This window comes from Melospiza melodia, chromosome 2, assembly GCF_035770615.1.
Source record: "Melospiza melodia melodia isolate bMelMel2 chromosome 2, bMelMel2.pri, whole genome shotgun sequence".
Lineage (NCBI taxonomy): Eukaryota > Metazoa > Chordata > Aves > Passeriformes > Passerellidae > Melospiza > Melospiza melodia.
In genome coordinates this window covers 70,477,315-70,503,188 of record NC_086195.1, presented here as the reverse complement: position 1 = coordinate 70,503,188, position 25,874 = coordinate 70,477,315, and the positions used below count along the sequence as shown (strand labels likewise).

Below are 25,874 nucleotides of genomic sequence, written 5' to 3'. Positions count from 1 at the left end.
TTTTCTTAATGTTTTGGATCACATTTAAACCTTAGGATTGCCTTGATCTTTCTTCTCAGACATACTTGCTCTTTCAAATTGATGATGATGGGTGGTTTTCACAGGCTTGGGAAAGCAAGCATTGTCATTTGTGCTGCATTCTTCCTGTCTAGTGGCAACATTATATTTGGGAGAAAAGTGTCTCCAACATCACAGTAACTGAAATATTTGGGTTAGTGCTTGGCAAACTGCCTGCAGAAACTGATTTTACCCTGCCCCCTTTCCTCATGAAGAGAAATAATAGCTTCCCCCTTAGCTGAGACATGGGCCTGTGGAGTATGATAGGTTTCTGTCCTGGACTAGCTTGTTTCACTCACTAATTGGCATGAAAAGCTGTGACAGTTGTAGGTGTAAAACTGATGTGGAATTATTTAGGGAATTTAATAGGGGAGGTACCAGAGAGTCTTCCTTTGCTTTGGATTTAGGAGGGGCAATCCACCAGAATCTGTGTGCCAGGATTACATGGGATATTTTGGTGAGGAACTGATAATTTGGGGTTTCCCTCAGGGTTCTGCCCAACAGCTTGGCAGTAGCCCAAAACTTGATGTCCTCATTGGTGCTTACTCCATCAGGCCACCCTTGTCTGCAATATTTTGCTACACATGAGAGGGAAACCAACAAGTGCTTCATAATTTAGGTTGATCCAGGCAGGAATGGTCTTGTACTCACTTGTTTGCCTGCACCATGTGTCCCCCACCATTTGGGATTCTGCACTGCTCTATTGCTCTTCATAATTTCTCAGGATTTCTCTGGGATTTTTCTTCCCCATGCCAACACATTTTTCTGTATATGGTAGTCTTGTTTTCCCTGAAGTGATTTAACTTTTCTCCTTTACCAAAAGACACTGAAGCTTGTATGTAAACATATAAACACATTTGTGAATCTAGTCAAAATCAAAAGACTTATCTTTCTCTCCACAGAGCCAAAGAAATATTCCCATTAGCTTGGCTAGAACTTTGTGAGGATCTTAACATTGCTTTTGTGGGAAGAAGCAAGTGTGCCAAACAAGCTGTTCTTTGGGGAATTTTGTGTCATTCATCTTTTAAAAATCTGCTTTTCTCAATGCAACAGAAACTTACTTGCAGACAAAACACATTAAGTCTGTAGCAAATAGATTCATTTATTTTTTTGATATGGAGGATGAATTGCTGCCCTGGAGCTGACAAACTGCAGGAAATCATAATGAGTTCTCAACTAACTTTGGTAATAGAGCTGTACCACTGCAGTCTGAAATCACAGTGCAGGGCTTGAGGAGTTTGGCACTTCAGTTCTTCCTATGGATTAATGAACAAATCCCTGAAGACATTTCCCTTACGAGTTTTATTTATTGAAGAAAACCTCCTGCAACACGTGAGAACAGCGAGCTTTGCAGCATTTGCCTGGGAACCTAGCACATCTTGCAGCAGTAGAGTCCTCACCAGGAAAGTGGTTACTTCTGTGAGATGAAACTGTGCAGGATCAGGTCCCTCTGGCACAGGGGCTTTGCCATCTTCCAGTTCTGCTCAGTCGTACATTTGTGTAAATCAAAAGTCACTGAGAAGAATAATAGAAATGTAATCCAGTGAAAAAAGTTACTTGCACAAAAGAAAAGAGTCGCTGGTAAAACCTCATTAATAGTAGGGACAACTTACATTGTAATTGAATTAGAGGACCTCATTAAAGATGGTTCTCCAGGAATTAAAATGAATACAAAGTTGAGTTGCTTAATTACCCTTGTCTTGGAATTTTTAATATTGTTCCCAGGCCCTGTGGAAGAGGAAGGATGAACAACATGAAAGGATTAGAAAACCACTATTATATCATTTTGTGACAAAGGCGATGGCTGAGAGTGAGGGATTTTTCAACCAGTAACTGCAAACTCAGAAAGAGGAAAAGGCACTGGGAGAAGAGTGCAGTGTGAGAAGAGTCAACAAAAGGTTTGCCCAGCAGTAATTGCTGAGAAGACACAGAGGGGATTCTTCTTTCCAGGTTTCAGAGGTGTCTTCCCCATACCCCAAAGCATCACAGGTTTGGGTTTTTCCTAAGCTTAAGAGCAAAATACATTTAAATAAAAGGTAATATGAAGCTACAAGACTTAAAAGGAGAAAACAAAGAACTGCCACTCTGATGTCCCTCCCTCACTCTTTTTTTTGCAAATATTTTCAATACAGCTTTTCCCAGGGTGGAGTTCAGTACCTGTCAGTCCATCCACACCAGGAAGAGAAGCTGGAGTAGCTGAGAAGGAACACTGTGAGGAAGCTTATCAAGTCAGTTGGAGTTAAGGAGGTCACTGTAGGATCTGATCTCTGTAGAAAAGTCTTTCTCCCTGTAGAAAATGGATGTTTTCTGCTGTTGCTCTCTGCTCCCCAGCCCATGTGCAGTCTCAGTGGGGATTAGTTTAGCTTCTGATGCTAACCCCTTATGGAAGGAACTTTTGCTTGCAGATAGTCAAAGTACATCCCTACCATAAAACTGGACAGGTGCAAAACACATTATGGGAGTATATGGAAAATACATTACAGGAAAAAAATCTATACAGAATAAACTTGTTGAGTTCCCTGTTAGGTCTTTCTTAGCCTGGCTGCTAACATACTAGTTGTAAAGGAGAAGTAGATTAACTGCACCTGTTCTTGCAGCTTGCAGTGGTGATCCCTGTGTGTCTGTATTTCCCCAGTGTGCCCTTCCAGCACTCTGCTCTAGTCAGACTAGGAAGTTCCCAGTTGCAGGGACTGTTGCCAAAGGGTTGGGGATGTTTACTTGTTTACTCAGCTCAGAGACTGCCAAACCAGCTTTCGCTTGCATGGATGAAGGATGTGGTCCCAAAGGTTTCCTGAGAACTGCAGCTGGAGTCCCAGCGTCACAGAGGGCAATGGCCTGGGACAGTATAAACTGCATGAACCCCTTGGACTGGCCATCCAAGAAGTCCCACAGCCTTCCCTGTGCTGTGGCTGTTCATTGCTCTCTAGAGCACAGGGATATGGATAGATGCAGTAAGCCAAAGCTTTGCTCCAAAAAAAATGCTCAGGAGCTGGAGGAACTGGACTCTGGATGTTCTACATTAGGTAAAGAGTAATTCAGCCCCTGATTAGGCGCCCATTACATTAAAAGTAGTTTTCTGATACCATAGGAACTGTCATTTGTGTCTTTATTCCCACTTACCGAAGGCTGATCTATAACGAGTAAATTATAAACACAAGCCTTGCCAGCATTCCCCCTGCTTGTATCCAGCCATGAGTGAAACAACCCCTTCTCACTGCTATAAAGTGCAGGCAGTGATAAAACTAATCATTATCTGTGAACTGGCTTCACCCTTCAGTTTACAAAGTAAGTGGCTTTTATAGGATTGAACTGCACAGAGGGACCTGCCACGTAACAGTCTTGGTGCTGTCAGCAGTAAGAAAACAGAAGCATTTGAGGTTATTTGCAGCAAGCCTTGTTCAGAACAAAACCCCTCACTTAGCCTCCATGTAGCGTGAAGCATGGTGGGCAGCTGATATTTTTGCCTTTGTTTTTGGTTAGTGACATAGCATCTGCCCTCTCCATGCCAACTCATTTCCAATACATTTAAAATTGAATTGCAGCACCTGGCTTTAGCTCTGCAAGGTTGTGGCCCATCATCTAATCATTAGACCTTTCAAGACCAGAAAAAGAGAGGTACAATATGGCTTTCAGACAGGCTTAAAAAAAAAAAAAAAAAAAACAATTCTAAAAGCTTTAATCTTAAACATAGCAATACCTCAGTGAATTTGAGCTTTTGATCTGGGGCAGAATGTGTTTCGAGATTCATTTCACGCTGTGCTGTTTCAGTGAATATAACCACCTCACCATGGGGTCCTACTCCTGGGCTTTCACAGAAGCTTCAGAAAGCAACCTTAATGTTAGAGCTGGCAATTTCTGTACCACTCCCACCCCTGCCATGGAGGCACTGGATGATGGACCAGCTCTGTACTGAAAAGTGTTTTGGAGATTTAACTGGTTGTGGAAGCAGCAGGTTCCTCATCACACGTGTCTGCAATTGCTCCAGTATGAAGATGCTTATACTGGTATAGCTCATTCAGATAAATGCAGAGCTGCAGTAAAGGCAGTGAGTTAGAGATGTTGTGAGTCGCTCTTGCCATGTTTAGCCTGGGACTATTAACAGCACAACTGTGGTTGTGTTTAAACAGCTTGGGCTGTTGGAGAAGTTTGAGCTGCTCCTGGTCTTGTGGAATGGTTGGAGATGTCATTTAGGCAGAGCCCAAGACAGAAAACAAGAAAGGGTTACTGTAGTGGCCATTCAGGCTCTTGTTTCTGTAAGGCGTCGTGGTACCTTTTTGAATAGAAATGAGCTGAAATGCAGAAAGTTTTTCTTGTGTTGGATGTGTGATCATTTGATGAAATACTAAAACTTCTCACTGTTTTATTGTGTGGAAAATCACTGAAAGGACTTTATTTCCTATTGAAAAATTACCACAAGAAGATTTTGAGTGGTTGGATGCAGAAACGGCTATGATACTGTGTTTCTGCCTTTTCTGAAGAGTAACCACTGCTGGTTTACTGTGTTTGCTTGCTTCATTTCTGTGCTAGGGTATGAGCAGGGGGCAGGTCTGAACCTTGATTGGCCAATCTTTGATGTGACTTTCTCTAGACAAGCAAGTAGAGTATTTACTGACAAATATTTCTGTCCCTCATTATCTGTCTTCCATGTGCAAAGGTCACAGGAAGTAAATGGTTTGAAATAGTATTCTTTTTTACCCATTCATTGTAGATAAACTTAGACATTCACAGTAGCTGTATTTTCCCTGCTGTGGTCTAATATTGCCAATGTAAAGCCAAATACTGATGCTGAGCTGATGTCCAGTGTTGATCTTAGTCTAGTACTTCAGAAGTCTCCAGCCTGGAGAATGCAGATGATTACAAGTTTTCTGATGAGAACTTATTGCCTCTTTTTTAATTCAGAAATGATGACTTACAAAAACTCAAACTTTATCTTGTGGGAATGTACCAGTTCTGCTATGCAACTCATTTGAGGGAAAGTTGCTGTTGTCCAGGAAGGAAATTTCTGTCAGAAATGTCAGTCATTTCAGCAGAAACAGACATGTCCTGGGTATAACGTTCAACAACGACCATGGAGGGCTCAATGCTGTTTCTGGGCTTGGCAGCAGAATCCTGGCCTCCTGCCTCCCAGGCAACTGCTGACTCCTCATCTGCTGGCTGGAAGAGGAACAGTTTCTCTCTGCTATGCTCTTACAGCAATTTTTGAAAATATTTGACTCTATCTTATTTTAGAGCAGAAAAGTCCTATGAGAATGCTTGTGAGATAAAGATTGTTTTCAGCTATCCTGGAGGCTGAATAACTTTTCTAAGATATATGAAGACTTTTTTTCATTTAATTTGTGCTAGTGCACATTTTTCTGATTAAAGGAGTGTCACAGCATGTATGTAAAAAGCATGGATCTGGCAAACAGGAAAATTCGTTTCAGTCCTTCCCTCTGTCCTGGCATGGGTTCCTTGGTATTGCTGATGGTTTTACAAACATTTTTGCCAGCATCTGCACCACTTGCAGGTTGTGTGGGAGTGTTGATCTGATGGAGGCAGGAAGGCTGTGCAGAGGGATCTGCACTGGCTAGATTGATGGGCCAAGGCAAATTGTATTAAGTTCAACAAAGTGAAGTGCTGGGTCCTGCAAGGCCAATGGCACCCTGGCCTGGATCAGCACTGGTGTGGCCAGCAGGAGCAGGGCGGTGACTGTCCCCTGTGCTTGACACTGGTGAGGCCTCACCTCCAATCCTGTGTCCAGTTCTGGGCCCCTCACTACCAAAAAGTCACTGAGGGGCTGGAGTGTGTCCAGAGACAGGCAACGGAGCTGGGGAAGGGTCTGGAGCACAAAATTGATGAGGAGCAGCTGAGGAAGCTGGGAGTGTTTATCCTGGAGAAAGGAGGCTTTATAGGGGCCTTGTTGCTCTCTATAACCACCTAAAGGTGGTTGTAGTCAGGTCAGTCTCTTTTCCCTGATAACAAGTGATAAATAGGATGAGAGGAGACAGTGTCAAATTGCACCAAGAAGGTTTTGTATTGGATACTAGGAAGGATTTCTTCATGTGAAGTGTTGTCAAACATTGGAACAGGCTGCCCAGGGAAGTGGTGGAGTCACCATACCTGAAGGTGTTTAAAAAACATGTAGATGTGCTTATGGACATAATTTAGAGGTGGACTTGGCAGTGCTGGGTTAACAGTTGAACTTGATGAAGTTTAAGTCTTTTCCAACCTAAATGCTTCCATGATTCTACACGTTGTGGGATTTGTAAAGGAGTATGATCACTGTGCTTCCAGGAAGGCCATGGAAACTAGTAGGCATGAGCTAATGAAGTATCATAAAAAGAGTATGAAGTGAAAGAAACACTGAAAATATGTGTAAAAACACTATAGAAATAAACCAAATTCAGATGGCAAAAGAGTGTGAGTCTTTACAGCATTACTGGTGTTGGACAGCAAATCCAGAAGCTGCAGGTCTGGGTGGTCTGGACCCACACTCCCTGTGGGGCAGGACTGCCTCCAGGCCCACAGGGGCTGCATACTGTTGCTTGCTTTCTTCTTGGATATCCTAGTTGGTAGTGCATATTATGCCACTTGAATGTGCCTCTCTTTTTTCTTCCCAGGGAATGGCTTTTACACTTAAAGAAAGGCTACAGCTGGGAATTCATGGCCTCATTCCTCCTTGCTTCCTGAGCCAAGATGTTCAACTCCTTCGTGTGATAAAAAACTTTGAAAAGCAATCTAATGATCTAGACAAGTATGTCAAAAACATCTTATTTCCTCTCCCTTTCCTCTTTACTTTTCTGTTCTTTAAAGCCTCGAGGAAAACTTGTGGATTCTGCTTCAATGTACATGTTTCCCTCTGAGTCACTTTTTTCCAGCTCTCCATACTCTCCAGCAGCAGAATCTTAGAGTAGTTCAGGTTTAAAGGGACCTTAAAAATTATGTAAGCCCAAACCCCCTGCCATGGGCAGGGACACCTTCCACTTGACCAGGTTGCTCACACCCTATTCAATCTAGTCTTGAACAGGGCTGGGACGGGGCTGGGACATCCACAGCTTCTCTGGGCAACATGTGCCAGTGCCTCATCATGCTGACACTCAAAAATTTCTTCCTAATATCTAATCTAAACCTACCCTCTTTCAGTCTGAAGCCGTTCCCTCTTGTCCTATCAATACCTGCCCTTGTAAAAAGTCCTTCTCCAGCTTTTATTTGGGCCCTGTTTAGATACTGGAAGTTGCTAGATGTCCCCAGCACTGTCCCTTCTCCAGGCTGAACAATGCCAACTCTCTCAGCCTGTCTTCATAGGAGAGGTGCTCCAGCCCTCTGATTATCTTCATGACTCTCCTCTGGACCTGTTCCAACAGGTCACTGATGTTACTTTTTTCTACCACTCTAGTTTTGGAGAATTCTGGTGTACTTTGGCTGCAAGAAAGAAGCAGGGCACTGAAGGTAGAGGGAACACATGTAGTTGATGTACCTCTCTGTGTGCTCCCCAATACATTCACTAAAACACTGGATGGAAGAACAGAAAAAAAACCTGACAGTGTGTTAGGAAAAAATAAAAAAAAAAAACAGAAGCAATATTGTATTGGCTAATCTTTCGAGTTTTCATTGTATCCAGTATTGTTCATCAGGGTTACTGATGGAAAATGCTGTTTGCTTCCTGCTGTGAGGACAGTAGGGTTTGCACCTCCGTCTCTCTCAGCTGCAAACAGTAGGGTTTGCACCTCACCTCCATTGATCTGAGGACTGAGGCAGTAGGACTCTTATCCTGTAGACCAATTGCACTGGCTTTTCTGTGTCACAAATGTCCATGTTAATCTTGAAAATTCTGTATTGATAGCTGTATGTGATGCCTTTTGATGCAAATTTCAAAATTCTAAGGTTGTGCATGGGTGTGACACCCAGCCCTGGTGAGTCATTGCAAGCTGTCACTGAGGGTGGTGGAGCTGACCAGGCCCTCTGGGAAATTTTACTCCAAGTACTTGCTCATGATGTGGCACAAAGGAGTGTCAGGGCTTGGGAGAACTGAGTGCATACTGAGTGAGCCAATGACTGCTTGTTGTGAAACTATGAACTACCATAAATACTGATGTGTAACTTGTTTTTATTACTTTAAAGGTACATTATTCTTATGACGTTGCAAGACAGAAATGAGAAGCTTTTTTATCGACTGCTGACTTCTGATATCGAGAAATTCATGCCCATAGTTTACACCCCAACAGTTGGCCTGGCTTGTCAGCAGTATGGTTTGGCTTTCAGGAGACCACGGTGAGTGAAGAGACTGCGTTTGCAGTTTTTTCATTTCATGTGAATGTTTCTTTTGTATGGACACCATCTTTATGTGGGTGGCCCAAAACATCTAAAACTCAATCCCTCATCAAAAAGTGAACCAGCCAGCAGCTTCGTGTGTGTACATTTGATGATGAGTTGGGGAGTCGAGAATAGCCCTGACTTCTTCCTATAAACAGTGAACAGAGTGGTTTTGTTCTCAAACAGTGCTGTACAGTCCCCAAACAGCTTGCTGAACTTAGGGCTGCACCCCTCCCCATCTGCTGTCTCAGGAGCACCGAGTGCCCTCTGCAATGCTGTTTGAGTAATTGTTGGGTTTTGGATACATTGTGCTGATTTTGAACTTTTGTGTGCACTTCCACAAACTACCCCACAAGAATCATCTTAGATGATGCTCTGCATCAGTGCCTCCCTCTCTGCTCACAACAGTCACTGTATAAATTCATGCAACATTAAGCACGCTGTACCATGTTGGAAGACCCCATTCTGCATAATTCTTTTTAATGATTAATGCTTAGATAAATCCCTTGTTAGCTTTTTGAAGTACATTTTAACCTAGCCTGAAAATTCAATGGTATGGTTCAGTTTTCTTTGTAGGCTTTTAAATTTTTTGGTCCTTGAAATGTACCAGTAGTCAGATGAACATTTAAGCTTTTGAAATAGAAATTTGCAAAGTTAAGGAATGGAATAATATCATTTTCAAAGCATTTCACAAGCATGAGGTTTGACTCCAGTTTCAGCTGAGGGTGGTGCTACAGATGGGTTAGCTGAGGCAAGTTCTACTGACTCTAGGTCACGGGGGGTCCCTGAGGCACACCTCAAAGAGGTAAGGGCTGTGTAGACAAGATAATTAATAGTATTTTAGGTATAAGATTATATTGGCAAACATGCTTGCTTCCCTCTTGTGATGAAAACTCCCAATAAAGCCAGTGTATTCCTTCATGTGAACTGCTCCTCATGACTGCTTTTTGGCCCATGTCTGCGCCAGGTAATTGTGTTCTGGGCCTTGATGTGCAACTTGTGGATCTGCTGGGCTGTGGAAAAGTCATTCATCTATCCAAGCCTTGATCTTATCCCCTCCTCCTCCTCAGTGTGTATGAGGAAGCCAGAGAAGGATCTGCATTTTTTATGGGGGGAGGACACTAACTTCTTCTGGGCGTGAGTTAAAGGTATCAGAGATAAGACAGCCCAGATTGTGTCTCCAGGAGCTGTGAGAACTGTCAGGCAGAGAAGGGCACACTGCTGGTTCTCAGCTAATCAATATTAATGCAGCAGCTGCTGATTCTCAGGTAATCAATATTCATGCAGCAATTGCTGCTGTACACCCACGTGTCTTTGCCTCCTGGCTGCCTTTACCTTGCAGTAAGTTAAAACAATATTTGGAAGCTTTGCTTCTTTTATTTTCCATCCATTGTTATCTTCAGGAAAGCAGGGATGTCTTTCCACATGCTGAACTCTTTCTGCAGTTGTTTCTGTTGGAGAATTCCCCTTCCTGTAGCTCCTGTCTTTCTCATGTTTTAAATCCACATTATTTTACTAATGTGATAGGAATGTCTGTTCTCATATTCCAAAAGTTTTGCTGCTAAATTTGGGCTGGGTCTGTTCTGGATTCCAGCCTATGGCTTCTTCAGGAAAGAGCAAACGACCATGTCCTTGGTACACTGGATTTCCTGTGGTGGGGAGTTTGTTTCCCTGAAGATAGAGAATTAATTCCAGCCTAGCTTCAGATTTGGATGTAATCAAGTTGTTTTAGTAGACTAATGTTTTTATTGTGAAAATAAAAGAGCTGTTATATCGTGTAAAGTGATGAGACTAAAATGGGAAGTGTATATATGTGCTATTTCTTTCAATCTGACTCTTACTGTCTTGGAGGATATATTTTCTGTCCTGGAGCGTATTATGTACCTTAGGAGCTGGCCTGCAAGACACATAGTTCAAGATAGGAGGCCAATACTTCTGCTAAAATCTCCATTTTAAAACCCCACATTGTGCTCCAACATGGATACCCACGTAGCAAAGCCCACATAGCACAGCTTACTGTGCAGTCTGTCTGTGGCCACAGCAGCAGCAACCTTTGGATGCAGTCAGCTTCTTCCCCATGCTGGGATCTTTCTCAGCCCCATTAGTGCTTGGCTTTATACTAGAAGGTTGAGCCTGGAAGGATCACAGTGCATGTAACTTTCTTACAAAGCAGCTCTTGTACAACAGCATCTAAAAACAGTCCCAAGATGTCCAGCAGGGCTTCTCTCAGAATCCTTCATCAGAGCATGTTTATCTATGTTAACATGCCTGCAGGCTTTGTTTGTCAGATACTGTTGTAATTGCAGGACTCAAGGCCTCTCTTCCCTTTCTTAGTCTTTATATACAAACCCTTAAAGGGTAAATCTCTCTAACCTGCACTTTTATGGGGCCAGTGGACAGAGTTCTCCTTCCAGGTCAGGGCTCCAGCATATACTCCCTGCTAGCAGATTTATCTGCTCCAAATGGAATAAGACACCTGGTGTTCCTTTCTTTCAAAAAGCTATCCAGCCAGCAGTGTAAATGAACAGGTTTTCTATATTTAACACTAGAAAAGAGCTGCTAGGAACAAAAATACTTCTAGGCATTCAGCTGTTCTCATGCTTATCTATGATGCCTACACTTTCCCCACTTCTTCTGATGGGCCTGAAGGCATAGCTCCTGATGCCCCAGCAGGTTCTCTGCCTTCCCCAACTCCTACTGCCTTTCTCTTTACTACTTGCTTTAAATCCTTCAGGCAGGATTTTTTTTCCATTGACCTCAGACTTCTTTCACTGTGATTAAGCCTCAGAGGTTTAAAATGACTGAAATAGAGGTGGAGCCATAACATTTATAAAAATTACATTCAGGCACTGTTGCCTAAGAACTATGCAGTTTTTGCTGGAAAGTGTCTATCTTGAATACATTTTTCCTATCTTGTTTTCCAGCCAGCTCCCTGGTGATTTAACAATATTTGTTTATTTAAAGCCATGTAATAAGCATTACAGCCTTCAGGCTAAAGTACAGTTTCATTTTGTATTTTGATTTTTTGAAATAAGAAATATAAATTATTATGTAATTTGTAAGTACAGGTTAAAGTACTAAGCAATAGCACTGCAGTAATGATTAAGAAGCCTGTCACAATCTCTTTTGTATGGTCAAACCATGTTAAATAAGCACAAAAGAAAAGTAACATGTCCAGAGAGAAGTCTTCCTAAGCACAGGTTCTGTCTGCAGCTGTGGACAGTAACAGGAGGAGTATAGGACTAGATAGGCAAACATGCTCACTTCTTTGGGACCTCTCAGGTTATGCTCCTCCTCATTTTGTGTCTTGTGGTTGCAGTTTTGTTGCAATAATCCATTGTCCTCTTTGACTCGCAAGTTCTGTAAAGGTGGTGAGGGGACCCAGATGTTTGCACATTGTCAAGGCCAAAGGATGAGACTGAAAATAAAGAGTCCCAAGGTAGCAAGACTTATTCCATATAAGGAATATATCTGTTGCAGTGTAGGATGATCAAGGATGATTCAGACTTAAGGGAGATTTCTTGCAGAGTTGTACAGCTTCAGCTCCTATGTCTGCACATGTGCAGCTTTGCAGACTGTCTCCTGCAATCCAGCCCTGGCATCCTTCACTCCTCCCTCCCATCACTCCAGTGCCTCTACAGATGTCCATGCTGCTGTGTAATGATGTTTCAGGGATAAATCTGGGCAGATCCAAGTCCTTTTTGGGCCAGGCTGGCAGTAATCCAAACAGCCAATTCACTTCCACCTGGACAGGAGCTGTGCTGCTGTGCTGAAGCCGAAGCAAGCTGCTCAAGGAGTGGGGAGAGCAGGTTTGCTTACATTCAGCAGCAGTGATAACAAAACTGGCCTCAAGCAAATGACAGGCTATCCTAGGGTATCCAAGGAAGACGTGCCTTGAAGTGTTTGCTTTTCAAAGTTCAGGAACCCCTCATACACATCAGAAGTTTGCTAGAAGGAAACAATGAAATATAACAGAGCAGGGCTTGCAACTTTGAGACACTAAATGAAGGAAGGAAGGAGGAATCTTGGTTCTTTGATCCTGCTAACAGACAGAGTCACCATTTCCTTAGAAAATGCTTCTACCACCCCTATAAGCTTTCAGACTGTGCTTGAGAGTCGTTTTTGCTTTAGAGTAAGCATACAAAGCCTCTACAAAAAAATGTGCATAGTAGTATTTCGATTTTTTTGCTCTTTTAACATGCACTTAATGAGTACTGTGGGGGTCCTTATGGAACACAGGACTGAACATGTGCAATGCTATTTAAAAGGTATGTTTTAAGCCTGAGGATCTTTTTTTAATTGTGACAGTACCTTTGAAAGTATCATTTTAGTATCTTCACAAAAAGATAGTTAAGAGGAAGTTTAGGGCATGGAATTAGAGGTTTATTTCTTCTGTGATGGTGAGGGGTAGTTTATTACAGTGGCATGAGACCACAGTCTCTCAAGACAGTAGTTAATTCATAAACACAGTGGTATTTGAAAGTAAAAAGTTGTCAACTGCTCCTCAAAAGCTTTTGGCATCCCCTGAGAGTAGGGCTGGAAAAGGTGATTGTATTACCATTGGAGAATGGCTATGGGGACAGAAAAAACTTGCCTAAGTTCACTTTTTTTTCCTATAAACATAAATATCCTTGAGAACTGCTTGCAGAACAATGCAAAACATGTTGGGATTAAGCTGAACCTGGAGAAAGCTAACAGGATGCAGATGGTGTGAAAATTAGGTCTGACAGAATAATGATCTGTGTGTCTGATGAAAAATGAGTAAATGAAACATCAGTCAATCTACAGAATTGTCTTGTCAGCAGGTCTGGCTCTGATCAGTGACTATTTTTTGTGGTGTTGTGCTGTCTGAGCAGCAGACGGAAAAGGAGGGAAAGAGAGAAAGTTACCTGTCATTTTTGGACACTTTAAGACCAAGTCAAATGGAATTAGAACATAAGTGGTAATCCCACAGACATGTCCCTAACCACAGAATTGTCTCCATTCCCTCTTCTATAAAACATTGGAGACCAGAAGTGAGTGGGAAGACTGGGGTTTGGATTATTGTCCTGAAAGTTTGTTTTGTAACCCCTTTAGACAATCTCTACTTCTTGTAAAACCACCAGTCATCATAACTTCTCTTGTTGCCCCTCAGCCTGGTTCAGCCTTCTTGCAGAGGCAGCTGAAGTCAGTGCATGAGAAGGGGAATGTGTTTAACAGTGTGTTTGGGTAACATTGCCACAGCCAGCCAAAGACTGGTCTTGTGACTGACTGAAGGGGAGAGAGTGAATGTGGAAACCCTCACAGAGACCGTGAGTAGCCAGGAAGGCCTGAAGAGGCTGTCAGGACACATGGGTGGGAGACAGTCATTGGTAAGGGACAAGATTATTGAATGAGGCGGTGAAGGCCATGTTGGGAATAGGTGAGGAGAAAGTAGTTCATGCAGAGGGAGCCCAAAGCTGCTGAAAATGGCTCAGCCTGTTTGGAACTTCTGAGAGCTGGCAAAGTAATTCAAAGGTTCCCACTGCTCTCTCTCCCCCCACTTTCTTCAGGCAAGCCTTTTCAGTGTGCTGTACCCCATCCTTGTCCCTTCTCTGTTCCCACTTCACTGAAGTGTTTTTCAAAATGTGGAGACAAGCACAGATTGGTTTGTGGGCATACAGAGAGAAGAGCTGCTGTATTGGTCCTGCTCTGAAGTTCCATGCAGGCTGGGGAATGGGATGGACACTCTTGGTGTTGTGAGGCTGTAACACGGTTCCTACATTGCAATGAGTGAAAAAGGGAGTGAAAAGGGACTTAGCTCCATCTTTTCATTAGAAAAACAGTCAGTGCTCCTTGTTCCATGTCTCCAGTCTTCTCTCTTTCTCTCTCTCTCTTTTCCTCACATTTTTAAGAAAAATGTGTATGCACTGGCTCTAACAACCATGATAAACTTTCATGGGCATGAGGAAAACGTCACGCCTACAGAAGTTAACAGCAAATCTCACGTTAATTTATGAAGGTCAGGCTTTCCGCTCCTGTCAGAGGTGATTTAGGTCTAAGTCTGTTGAAATTCCCTAAATTACCAGGAGAAGCTCGAAGGAAGAGGTGGAGTTGTCCAAAAGAAAGAGGCTGACCTGGTGAAGGAAATACAAGAGAATGTGTTCTCCTTTGATCTGGCATAAATCTGTGCTGCTGCCACAAGAAACAACCCCACCTCAAACAAAAAATGCCAAAGACAGGGAGGAGGGAGAAGAATTATGTAGAATAATGAATACCAGGATGTAAATTTGAGGGGAAATGGTGCTGACTGTCCTGAAAACCTTGCACAGCAGTATCCATTGGGCTGTGGAACAGGCATGGATTGTGCTCAGAAGGCCAACCGTGTCCTGGGCTGCATCAAAAGCAGAGTGGCCAGCAGGGCAAGAGAGATGATTCTCCCCTCTATCTGCTCTGGTGAGACCCACCTGGGATGCTGTGTCCAGCCCTGGGGCCCCCAACACAAGAAGGACATGGACCAGTTGTAGAGAGTCCAGAGAAGGCCACAAAGACTCTCAGATGGCTGGAGATGCTCTCCTGTGAAGACAGGCTGAGAGAGCTGGGCTTGTTCAGCCTGGAGAAGGGAAGGACATCTTACAGCACCTGCAGTTCCAGGAAAGCTGGAGAGGGGCTTGCACGAGTGCATGTAGTAATAGGATAAGGAGCAGTGGTTTTAAACTGAAAGAAGGTAGGGTTAGGTCAGATCCATGAAGTTTTTGACTGTGAGGGTGATGAGGCACTGGCATAGGTTGCCCAGAGAAGCTGTGGATGCCCTGTCTCTGAAAGTGTTCAAGGCCAGACTGGATGGGGCTCTGAGCACCCTGGTGTAGGAAAAGGTGTCCCTGCCCACGGCAAGAGGTTTGCCGTGATTAGATGGTTTGCCATGGTTAGATTATCTCTAAGGTCCCCTTCAGACCAAACAGTTCCAAGAGCCTAAGATTCTATGACCTGATTATGGAAGAATTAATATAAAAGCTGCCGTTACTTTCTGTATTTGCTGCAATTTATGGCAAAAGTTAGATTTTTTTTTATTAGATGGATTCACTAAAAGCAATTATATTTCATTTATCTGGAAGCTAATTTCTCTAATATTGTCAAAATAATCTTTCTTTTCTTTGTCAAACTTTGTTCTAATTCTGTAATCATTCTTGGGACTCCCTGCAGTGTATTTTAAAAGGGAAGGTGTGGGTCCTGGAAGAATTTGCACAGCGCAGGAAGGAAATATAATCAGGGTAGGACTTAATTTAACTTCCCAGGGGTTTTCGGTCCCACCTTAACCTCTGCACTATCAAGTAAAACAGAATACATTGTGTGCTTAGCAGTGAAACAGATAAGGGCTCCTTGGTCAAAATCAACTGAGCAACAGCACTGATTGACCATCTCAGCCTGTTTCTCTTTGTAATCCTATAATCTTCCAGTTATACTGAGATACTTCCAGGATCCAGCACACAGTCAGGTGTAGGACAGAAACTCCAAAAAGGCAGAGGAAAATCAGGGCCAAGTCAAATTTTCGTACACTTGAAATTGTTTTTGAACAAAGAATATCAAACCCCATGAGCATGATGACCTTAAATGCAGCAAAGGTTACTGAATTTGGGAAATGCCCACTCTTGCTGGTTGGTGGAATCCCTGGATGGTGGAAACTTATGCCTACCTTCAATGCCTGGTCTTTACCAAACTGCATCTGTAAATTTATTTGTGGGTGACAGAAGGCAGTCTGGTCTTTCCCTCTCCCTCCTGCACATTAGCAAGAAGGGGCATCTGGGATTAGCCAGAGTCAGACCCCATACTGCAGACCTGCTTGGCTCTTACCCAGTCCTTGGCTCCAGCAGCCTGACCCTCACACACACAGACCTCCTCGGAGGCCCTCCTAAACAGTATTGTAACACCACTGCTGGAAAAGACACTGGGAAATTTGGGGTTATCAAGTTTTAATTTTAAAACAAGGAGGATTTAATCCCCAAATTATGCTATGACTTGGCTGTTCTCTGGTTCAACCAGAGTATCCAGTATTGAGAATACAGTAGGGAAAAGCAGCTCATGACAAGCCAAGAGCAACATGGGTCTGCTTGCCTCGTGCCTTAATCCTAGAATGTGGACAGCAGAGATCCACTGGGGACCTGCTTCCAACCCTCTTGCCTTTTCACATTGCTGCATAATGACCAATAACAACAAGTACTGAGCTGGTCTTTCTCCATCAGCTTCCCCCTAGGAATGGATATTCATTCTTTAGGCTGATGCCTGACTAGCAGAACTGATAAATCCGGGATTCCTCCTGGTTTCTGTCCACTGTCCCCTAACATTTCATATCTGTGAAACCTTCTGTTCCTTTCCACATCCCCTTCATCCTTTTTTCACATCCACCTGTGCTTCACCATAGCCCCCCACAGCACCTTGTGCTCCTCCCATTCCCTCACCTCTTCCTTAGGGAGCAGTGAGCACAGCTTTCAGTGCTTTGTTTGCTGTCCCCTCTGATTTCCTATCTGTACCTTTTTGATCCTGCCCCATAACCATTCTGGTTTTTCATTTGGTTCCCTCTACAGTCACCTTTTTCCTCCTTTTCTCTGCCTTCTGTTTATTCCTGCAGCCCAGGAGAGCTCTAAGGCTTTGTTAGCAAGGGCTGAGTAGGTACTAAAGTAGGCACTAGGTGGGAAGCAGCACATGTTGTGTGCAGCTGCAAATTGTGTTTTTGGGCAGCTGTCAGGAAAATTGTCATTGTAAGGTCTATGTTCCCCTCCCCAGAGTGGTGAGGGCATGAACCCCTTTATCTTTTCTCTTTATCTCAACAGTAATTTTCATTAAAGGGTATGGGAACAAACATCTTGGAGGCCTTTGCCTTTCTGATAAATTTGTTGAAATGGGCTAACAGGTATGAGAGGACACAGGATAATTGCCTGTTTCCTGGGAAAAAAGGCCCTGCTAAAAATAGTGGTGGGTGTTAATAATTTGGCAGATAGGAGATGGATCCAAAAGCTTTGATTTAGGCTGTGGTCTGGACCTTCCTGCTGTGGCAGGGAGTGGACTGTGCCAGAGCATGGGGAGAGCTACAGCTTGCACTCATATGTGCTCACTTTAATCTCCCTGTGCCCGATCTTTGACAGTTTTCTACAGCTTAGCAGCTCTCAATCTCTTGGGATCATGGAGATTTCCCAGTGTGGATAGTGAATCTTTCATTGTTGCACCTTGAAGCCAGCATCTTCTGGCTTCCACACTGAATTTTGGGTTTCCTACCTAAAATATATGGTGATAACAGCAAGGACATTTATAGTAGTAATGAAATTATTCATGTTGCAGATAATTTGAAATGAAATCTCTTACTGTATTTAAATTATAGATTTATTGCCTTGTAAGTCTCTGTATAGATTTCACTAATAGTTGATTGTGCTTGGTTTCTATTATTTTTTCATTATTACCACAGGGTACTGGTCAGCAGCCTACAATTTACAAAGAAAATTACCTAAAACAATGAAAATTTCCTGGCCTTTATAAAAAAATCTGAAAAAAAAAAAAAGCTAATGAATCATCACAGAGATTTTGTCCGATCTGATGATTAATTGTACTGTATTTAGACAAATCAGTGCATGCTAGCACAAAGTTTCTCTCCAAAGTCTGTAGCCCACAGGCATTTGTAATCTTAAGCTCCCTAAAACAGCCAAGCAATTTCAAAGTTTATTTTGTTGTTCTGAAGCCTTTTGTCCTGTTCTGGCAGAGACCAGAATAAAAAAAAAAGTCAACAGTGGGGGTGCAGTTGGTGGAAATGTCCCTAAAGGCTCATATTGCTCAATCTGTCAGTTTTGTAGATGAGTTTTGAAAGTGAAAATAAACCAAATGTAGACCCTTCCTGTAACCACATTTTATTTCATCTCTAACACAGACTGGCCTTAAATCCAGAGTGGCTCCTGCAGCCTGTTCCTCTGGCAAAGTAGTGAGAGCTTTCTGTGGTTAGTATGCAACAAAAGCCAAGTCCATCAGCTGATCCCTCCCTTGCATGTGTCCCTTTTGCAGCCTTGGGCAGCCAAAACACCCACCAGTCAGCTAGGTTTGGGGCATCATTCAGCCAGACTGCAGAGAGCACAGAGCGGCGTGCAGTGGCTGTCAGCAGCCCTCCACCCTGACAAGCCAACTTGGTTTTTCATTTCTTCACTGTGAAAATAATTTTGACATGTGCATTTCAGTGTTGCTCTGAGACAGTCTTGTTCCAGGTTTTGAGAGCATCGTGCCTTTGTGTAAGGAATGGCTGTGATCACTGCAGAAGGTCAGCTTGTGCCATGCCTGTCAGAGCTGTGTTCTGTCCAACCTTATAGCTCACTGTAGGTTTCTGGCTGCTGTCTCACAACTTTCTCATGACTGTCCAACGGCAGCCTGGTGCAGGCTGGGATGCTGGCAAAGATCTGACTCATCTCTTTTGTTTGTAGCTTTTTTAAGTAATGATTTCCCATGCACTTCCTATGTCTTGTAAGGGAAAACCAGGCCAAATTAAGTTAAAACACTCAAGGACTTTTATGTGAGTAGAATTTCATCACCCTCAGGTTGTAAGTGGAGATGCTTAACCTTTATTAGTATTCCAAGAATGAGCCATTCCTATCCAGATAGAAGCACTTGCTCATGATGCCTGCTTGTCTGATATAAGTATTGGGAGTATGTGCATTTTCTTAACATTAACTTACACGGTAGTTTTTATCATCTCCTCACTTGTGCAGCAAGTTCCCCTCATAGCAACCAGACTAGAGGGTCATAAATGCAAAGAAAATCAAACAAAGCTTGATTTTTGCTGCCTTTAGTCTTGCAATTCACTGAACGGCAATGGCAGCATACACACAGGGAGCCAGACTCCTTGGAAGGACCCTCCCTTGGCTGGCTGGAAGTATCTAGAGAATTAGGGACCTTAGCTACCATTTTAATCCAATTTCCTTCATCAGTTCCTCTTCTCAGGAACAAGGAGTTACATAAGGCAAAGCCTGGTAGCCCATTAAAGAAGACACCTCTTTTGTGAATAAACAAGGCTGATGGCCTGATCTCTGTGCAGGAAGCATGTGGAATTTGCAAACCCTGAGCAAGCCTGACCATTGCAGTGTCAGTAAATATTGGATCACACTGTGCAAATACTGAGTATCTTATTCTTCAGAGAGAGGTCCATTGGAGGAGTGAGCAAGGAGAAGAAGGATGAAGCTGCAATAGTTGAGTGGGAGGGGTTTTGTTTTTCAAGTCCTGTCAACTTAGGAGCTTTTGACATCCTTCTGGTGGTTTCTCTTTTCCTCCACAGATCATAAATATGCAAGCATCTTTAGTCTCAGCCTGTACGGGAAGTTCAGGTGAATCAAAGAGTGATGTCCTTTTGCTTCATGCTAGTATAGACATCAGTGATCAGTGCCATCATTTGTTCTGCTCTTCTGTGGCTTTTTACCAGTGAATACTGGTGGATATAATTGCTGAGTAACATATATGTTACTCATATATGGTAAGTGTAAAGAGGCCATTAATTTTATAGATGTAAACAGATAACTGAAGTCATAGGAATGCTGCCCAAACCCACAGCACAGGACAAGATTGGAAGAAGAGCACAGCAATGGCCAAAGAGATTTTACATGGAGCTTGATGAAGCAAAGGCATTGATTGCATTTGATTGCAGTGGATTTCTGTTCAATTTCATGTCAGAGGCAGCAGTGGGGCAAGACTACACCAGGAGGGTTGCCAGCATAGCCACAGGAGCATTGGTAATTGCCAAGGAAAAGCCATTAGGAAAGGGAGAGACTTCTGGGTAGGAGAGAAGTGAGGAGAGATTTAGAGCTGTGAGGATGGATTGCATAATGTTTTTCACTCCCCTCTGTGCTTGGGGAGTGAACATTCTCTGTAAACAAACAATAGCGCTTTAGAGATAGCACTGCTGGCTCCACTGCTGTTTCTAATGGGAAATAGCTCCCAAGTCAGCATTGCTAACCAGGACTGTCAGAAAGGGGAACACTGCTTAGCCTTTTTGATGAAGTAACTTCTTACTGAATGAAAGGATTAATGGATATTTCTTTTTTTCTAATATCTGAGACCTGTTAAAACTAATTCCTTCCCAAATGTCTAAAAGAATCATAGAACCATGGAATGGTTTGGGTTAAAAGGGGCCTTATTGATTACCTAGTTTCAACCTCCCTGCCATGGGCAGGGACACCTTCCACTAGGTCAGATTGCTCAAAGCTCCATCCAGCCTGGCCTTGAACACTTCTAGGGATGGCAAGTCCCCAAACTCTCTGGGCAACATGTTGTAGTGCCTCTCTATCCTCACAGTAAACAATTTCTTTCTAATAGCTAATCTAAACCTGCTCTGTTCCAGTTTGAAAGAGGTATTATCTCTTGTCCTATCACTACAAGTCCTTGTAAAAAATAATAAATGTTATTCCAAAAAGCCATCACTAATATCTAGTACCACTTCCTCTAGGTATCAAATGTGCCATGATTTCTTTGTCTCTGAATTTTTCTATAATGTGCCTTGTAGTTAAGGGATTGTTGCCATTGTGGGACTTCCGGAATGCCTTCAGAATGGCCAAGATCCAACCAGTACTGGGGCTTAGAGCAGGATTCTTCTTATGGTTCACATGGTACACTGTGTATCTTTGTAAGTCCCAGAGTACTGTCATGAACTCAGGCAGGATAAAATCAGAAAAGAAAAAATAATGGCCCTGGCTTAGGGATGAAAAAAGGCCTTGTAGGTGAATGTACTCAAGGCTTTTGATGGATTCTGCAGTGACCTGCAATTTTTTAGATCTTGCAGTCCAGTTCAGGCAGTTTGACTGGACTTGCTGACATCCAGACAGAAATACTGCCTCGGTGACAAATTAAGAAGCTGCAACCCTCCTTGAAGTTTCCTGGACTCTTACAGATGTGCTCAGTGGCACAATAAAATCTAGTCTGACTTCCACCTTAACCAAAGGCAGCTGTAGTGAAACCTGTGATGTTAATGGACTGAATATGAGACTGCAGCTCTGAAACCCTAATGAATGCAGGCTGAAGCACTCCCTGCTTTTAATTACCCCCACGGAGCTAACAGCTCTCTGAAGGTTACTATTTAACCAGAAGTAATGGTACAGCATCTGCATTCTGGATTGAAATTGCTGAGGTAGTTAATTTTTACTAAACTCTAGTTCTTGTAATTTTGTCCCCATGCATGACTAAGCCCATGTAGAATGGCAGGTTCCTGGGCACAGGTGAGTTTTCTGGTCTGGAAAAACATTGTATCTCTGCCCCACAGAATGCCCGTGTTACGTGACTTGATCAAAATTATTACATTTTTAGCTTTACATTTTAATTGAATCCTTGTTATTGAGTGCCAAGGAGATTAAAGGAAAACTGCTTCATTTCTTGTTTCTCTGAAGCAATTTATCAACTGTAATCCCAAGTGAGTTGGAGCAGACATGATGATAAAGGCAGAATAAAGATGTTAAAGGTTGCTGAGATTTCATTTCTCCTTTAGAAGGCTTAGGCTGCATCTTTTCCACAGAAAAATTAAGTTAATTCATTTTGTTGCCCCTTGGATGTTTCTTACTTACTGGTCCACATAGGCTATTCTGTTCCTCTTAGTATTCAGAGCTCTACCTTGCTGTTCTCAAAGGCACAAATAAGCTTTTGCTCCTGTTACCTCTCCTATAATCATGGAACCATAGAATGGTTTGGGTTGGAAATGATGAGAGATCATGTAGAGCACCCCCTTGCCATGGACAGGGACACATTCCACTAGCCCAACGTGCTTGAGGCTATCCAACCTGGCCTTGAATACCTCCAGGGAAGGTGCGTCCACAGTTTCTCTGGGCAACCTGTTCAAGTGCCTCACCACCCTCATAGTAAAGTGTTTCTGTGTCCTTGGGACAAACCTGGCTGCTACTCCTCCTTGTTCACTCATCAGCAAAGCTTTTGCCGAGTTTGGTTTTGTGGAGCTTGTCTGTTCCTTCTGCCTGTCTTGCAGAAGGGATTTTTGGACAGATAAACCCTCTGCCAGTTTGGAGCATGTTTATTTAACTAATTGGCCAGCTCATCTCTGTGGGTAAGGTGCTGTCAGGAGGGAGAGCACAACTCTCCTGGGGGGTCATACAAAATGAGCACATACCTGTGACCCCTGACTCTGAAGTCTGATGCGTCTGTTTCCCTTTGCGTCTCAAAAATAGCATAAATTTGCTCAACTGCCTGTCAGAATTGGTCATTGCATATTCCATCTGCAAAGGGATTTCCAACTCACTACTACCAGGATCCCCTTCTGAATGCTTGAACACCTAATGGGAGGCCACAGAGCCTCAACCAGATTCAGGGACTTGCTTCAGCTGGTGCCTAGAGGCATTGGAAATGTAGGTGTTTTATTGAACCTGGGCCCTTGGCTCTCAGATTCAGCATGAGTAAAATACGAGGCTTGCTTAGATACATGCCCACTTCCTGATGTGTCACTGAGAGAGGTCACTTTCCCCACTTTTCCCCATGGATCCTCATTTCTGCTCCTCCTGATGGTTTCCCTTGCAAAGCTGGTAGTGCCATTAGGGTGTCAGTCTAAAATAAACCATGTGATTTTGCCTGAAGTAAAGTAAGGAGCAATTAGCATCGAATACATAATATTAAGGAAGGAAACACAAATTCTGGATGGCTGTCTCTCCGTGCTTAGTTCTCAGTCACCAACCAGGCTATCTAAGCCAAGGCAGTCTGATGGCAGCTGTGAGAGTCCTACTCCCAAGGAGCATAGTGAAAGTAGTCATCAAATGGAAAACCCGAGCTGAACTCTCTCTGCTGGCAAATCCTGAGCAGGGATTGAAGACCAGACCACTTCCCTCCCAATTCAAGAGTCAGAATCAAGGGGCATTGCGTAGCTGCCCTCTCCACTTTCATGTGAAACAGCTCTCAGTTCCATTGAGCTGCATGGCCTGCAGTGGGTAGACAGTTGGGTTCAGCTTCTGCTGTGAGCTCAAGATGTTTTTCAAAGGTTAAGTAGCTGGTGGACTCCCTTCAGTACTGAAGAGATGCGAATGTATGAGGCACACAGCTAAACACTTAATAGATGTCTTCATTATGTATGGAAAATGTTACCTTCAAACAATAGCATTCTTCCTAGCAGCATATCACAACCTGAAATATACACAGGGATGTTACTAATTTGCACTTTTAATTCCCAGTTAATGACTGCTTTCTAAACATAGATGGCAGCAGTACAGTACTCCCTTTTTATGAAGATTGACATCTGTGAATACTGCCTTTGAGGCAAGCCATGTGTATGTGATTAGTTCATTGGTTATTGGCACAGTGTTAAAGAATCACACTGAATAAATGAAATGTTATTTTCCTTTTTGCCTTTCTGATCCGTCTGTGTGATTGTGACTTGATCAGTGTTGAACTCAGCACTTTTATTTTTCTTCTTTTCGAAGTAAAGGGCATTTTCATTAAGAATCCCACAGCTGACTGTGGGAAGATATCTGTCCCCTAGAAGAGTCATGTGAGATAAGCCCTTGCCAGAGTGAGTAGCCCAATTACGTTTGATTATCCATCACTCATGTGGCCTTACAATGGAAGTTGTTTTCAAGCTTCTTCTCCCTAATGTTTCACATTAGAAGCTCAAACCGTGACCGGATCTGAACTTTCTGGGGCGGAGCAATAGTTGAGAGATGTAAGCAACAAAAATCCATTTTTCCAACTGTTACTAATTGCTGGCACAACTCCTGCTTTTGTGAGCAGATAACAAGGCAAGGAAAATGGCTGCATCCTTCTGCCAAGGGGAGTCCTCAAGTAAGAACCTTTGATTTGCACTGATTAGATGGCACTGTGAGCAATGTAAGCAATTTTCCCTGACATAGGTATAGAGGACAGGTTGCTTCTTTTGAGGTCAGTACAGCCTAAAAGGAACTTCAGCAAAATCCCAGAGTATCAGAGCAGAGATCAGTCAATGTAAATAATATTGTCCTGGGTATTGAAAGAATCCCTGCTATAGATACTCTTTTTGATAACAACAGCAGAGAGGCAAAAAAAAAAAAAGAAGCCACAAATCTAAAACATGTTTCAAAAACAATCTCTTCCAGATCCTAATTTTATTTAAAAAGAAGACATTTTTGTTTAAACCCTGAAGACCTTTGCATTGAGAAGTAATTAACCTTACTGCAATCAGCTATGTTATTTTCTATATAAACAATTCACTCTGAAGTTACACCCAAACATTTGATTTTCTGTTTCACTTCTCATAATTTTTCATGATTTTCACTTGGTGCATGTCAAAATCTGGGATCAGATATTAATGAGGAAAAAAGAAACACTGTCACAAGGGCAGGTTTGGCTTGATCAAAGCAAATGTCATGGCAGATATTGATCCAATTGGTTTGGAGTTCTGTGGACTAGAGAGATGACCCAAAACATCTAGCTCTGCAGTAGCCATCCCCATCATTGACCCTGGGAGCTGGGTGAGAAGGTTCATGCATTCACTGTCTGGATGGCCAGGAGCTATAAGCTCCTCAGGAAAGAATGAGTAACAAGGCTTATGGTAAGACCATCAGCCTCCACTGCATTTATCAAAATTGTTTTAACTAGAAGACTCTTCTGCACTAAGGCAGAGTTTGCTCCTTGAAGCAAAGATGTTTCACAGGTGTAAAATGTTCAACACTGGTGGCTGCTCAATGAAGTTGCCATTAAGGATGTTGAGCCTTTTGGTTTGAAAATGAGAATTTTCCTTGCTATTAGCAGTCTCTGGAGGTCTCATTTTTGTGTCAGTGAGTTGCCTGGTTTTGTACTCAGCAGCTTACATCCCTCCATTTTCAAGCTCACCTGTTTTCTTTTATCTTGGAGTTACTAGTTTTATTAAAGGCTTATTTTTCTTCTCTTTCTTTCCTTTTCTTTTCCTCTCTTAGGGGATTGTTTATCACCATCCATGACAGAGGCCATATTGCAACAATGCTAAACTCTTGGCCTGAAGAAAATGTTAAGGTATGTAGCATGTCTTCTGTGGACTGGGAAATTACAGGCAGTTTGGTGCAAAATTTAGTGGAACTGCTTGGCATCATTTACAGAACTGGCTGTATAAAAGGACAAGCAAAGAATGCTTTTCTTCCTCAGACAATTTTCAGGCTGAACTTCAGTTTCAATTTCCAGTCAAGCTGGGACTTCAGAGACTCTATCATGTATGTATGCAGTCAAGAACGACTTTTTCAGAGGTAGCAGGATCATGGTCAGTGAAAAAAAAATGTGCATATTAATAAAAGTGTACAGAATAGGGGCCCTAGTGAAAAAGTAAGATATGTGTATTGAAGAATTGTGTGGCTAACTTGTACCAAAGCTCTTTACAGTATCTCTGTAATTAACATGCTTGTAGGACTCCTTCCCAAGTCCAGTGAGTCATGCAGCATCAAGAACTCTGGCAACCCTGCAAATCATGTTTGATATCCAGCAGCTGAAAATATTACTGACACCCCACCCAAAAAGTGTTCTTGTGAAGTGTTTTTCACTAGAGCTCGGGGCTGGGCAAGTCCCTGGCATGAAATGAAGTCAACACTTAAGACAGGTTTTGCCAGTCACCTCACTTTATT

At 42.8% G+C, this 25,874-nt stretch overlaps 1 protein-coding gene across 1 annotated transcript in view; it reads left to right on the top strand.

The window, feature by feature from the left end:
- ME3 (malic enzyme 3) overlaps positions 1–25,874 on the top strand; it is a 118,236-nt gene that overhangs the window by 57,343 nt on the left and 35,019 nt on the right. The window contains exons 2-4 of the mRNA XM_063148817.1: positions 6,657–6,790; positions 8,158–8,307; positions 25,200–25,275. Of these exons, the coding sequence (XP_063004887.1) occupies positions 6,657–6,790; positions 8,158–8,307; positions 25,200–25,275 (360 nt within the window). The remainder of the gene's footprint in view (positions 1–6,656; positions 6,791–8,157; positions 8,308–25,199; positions 25,276–25,874) is intronic.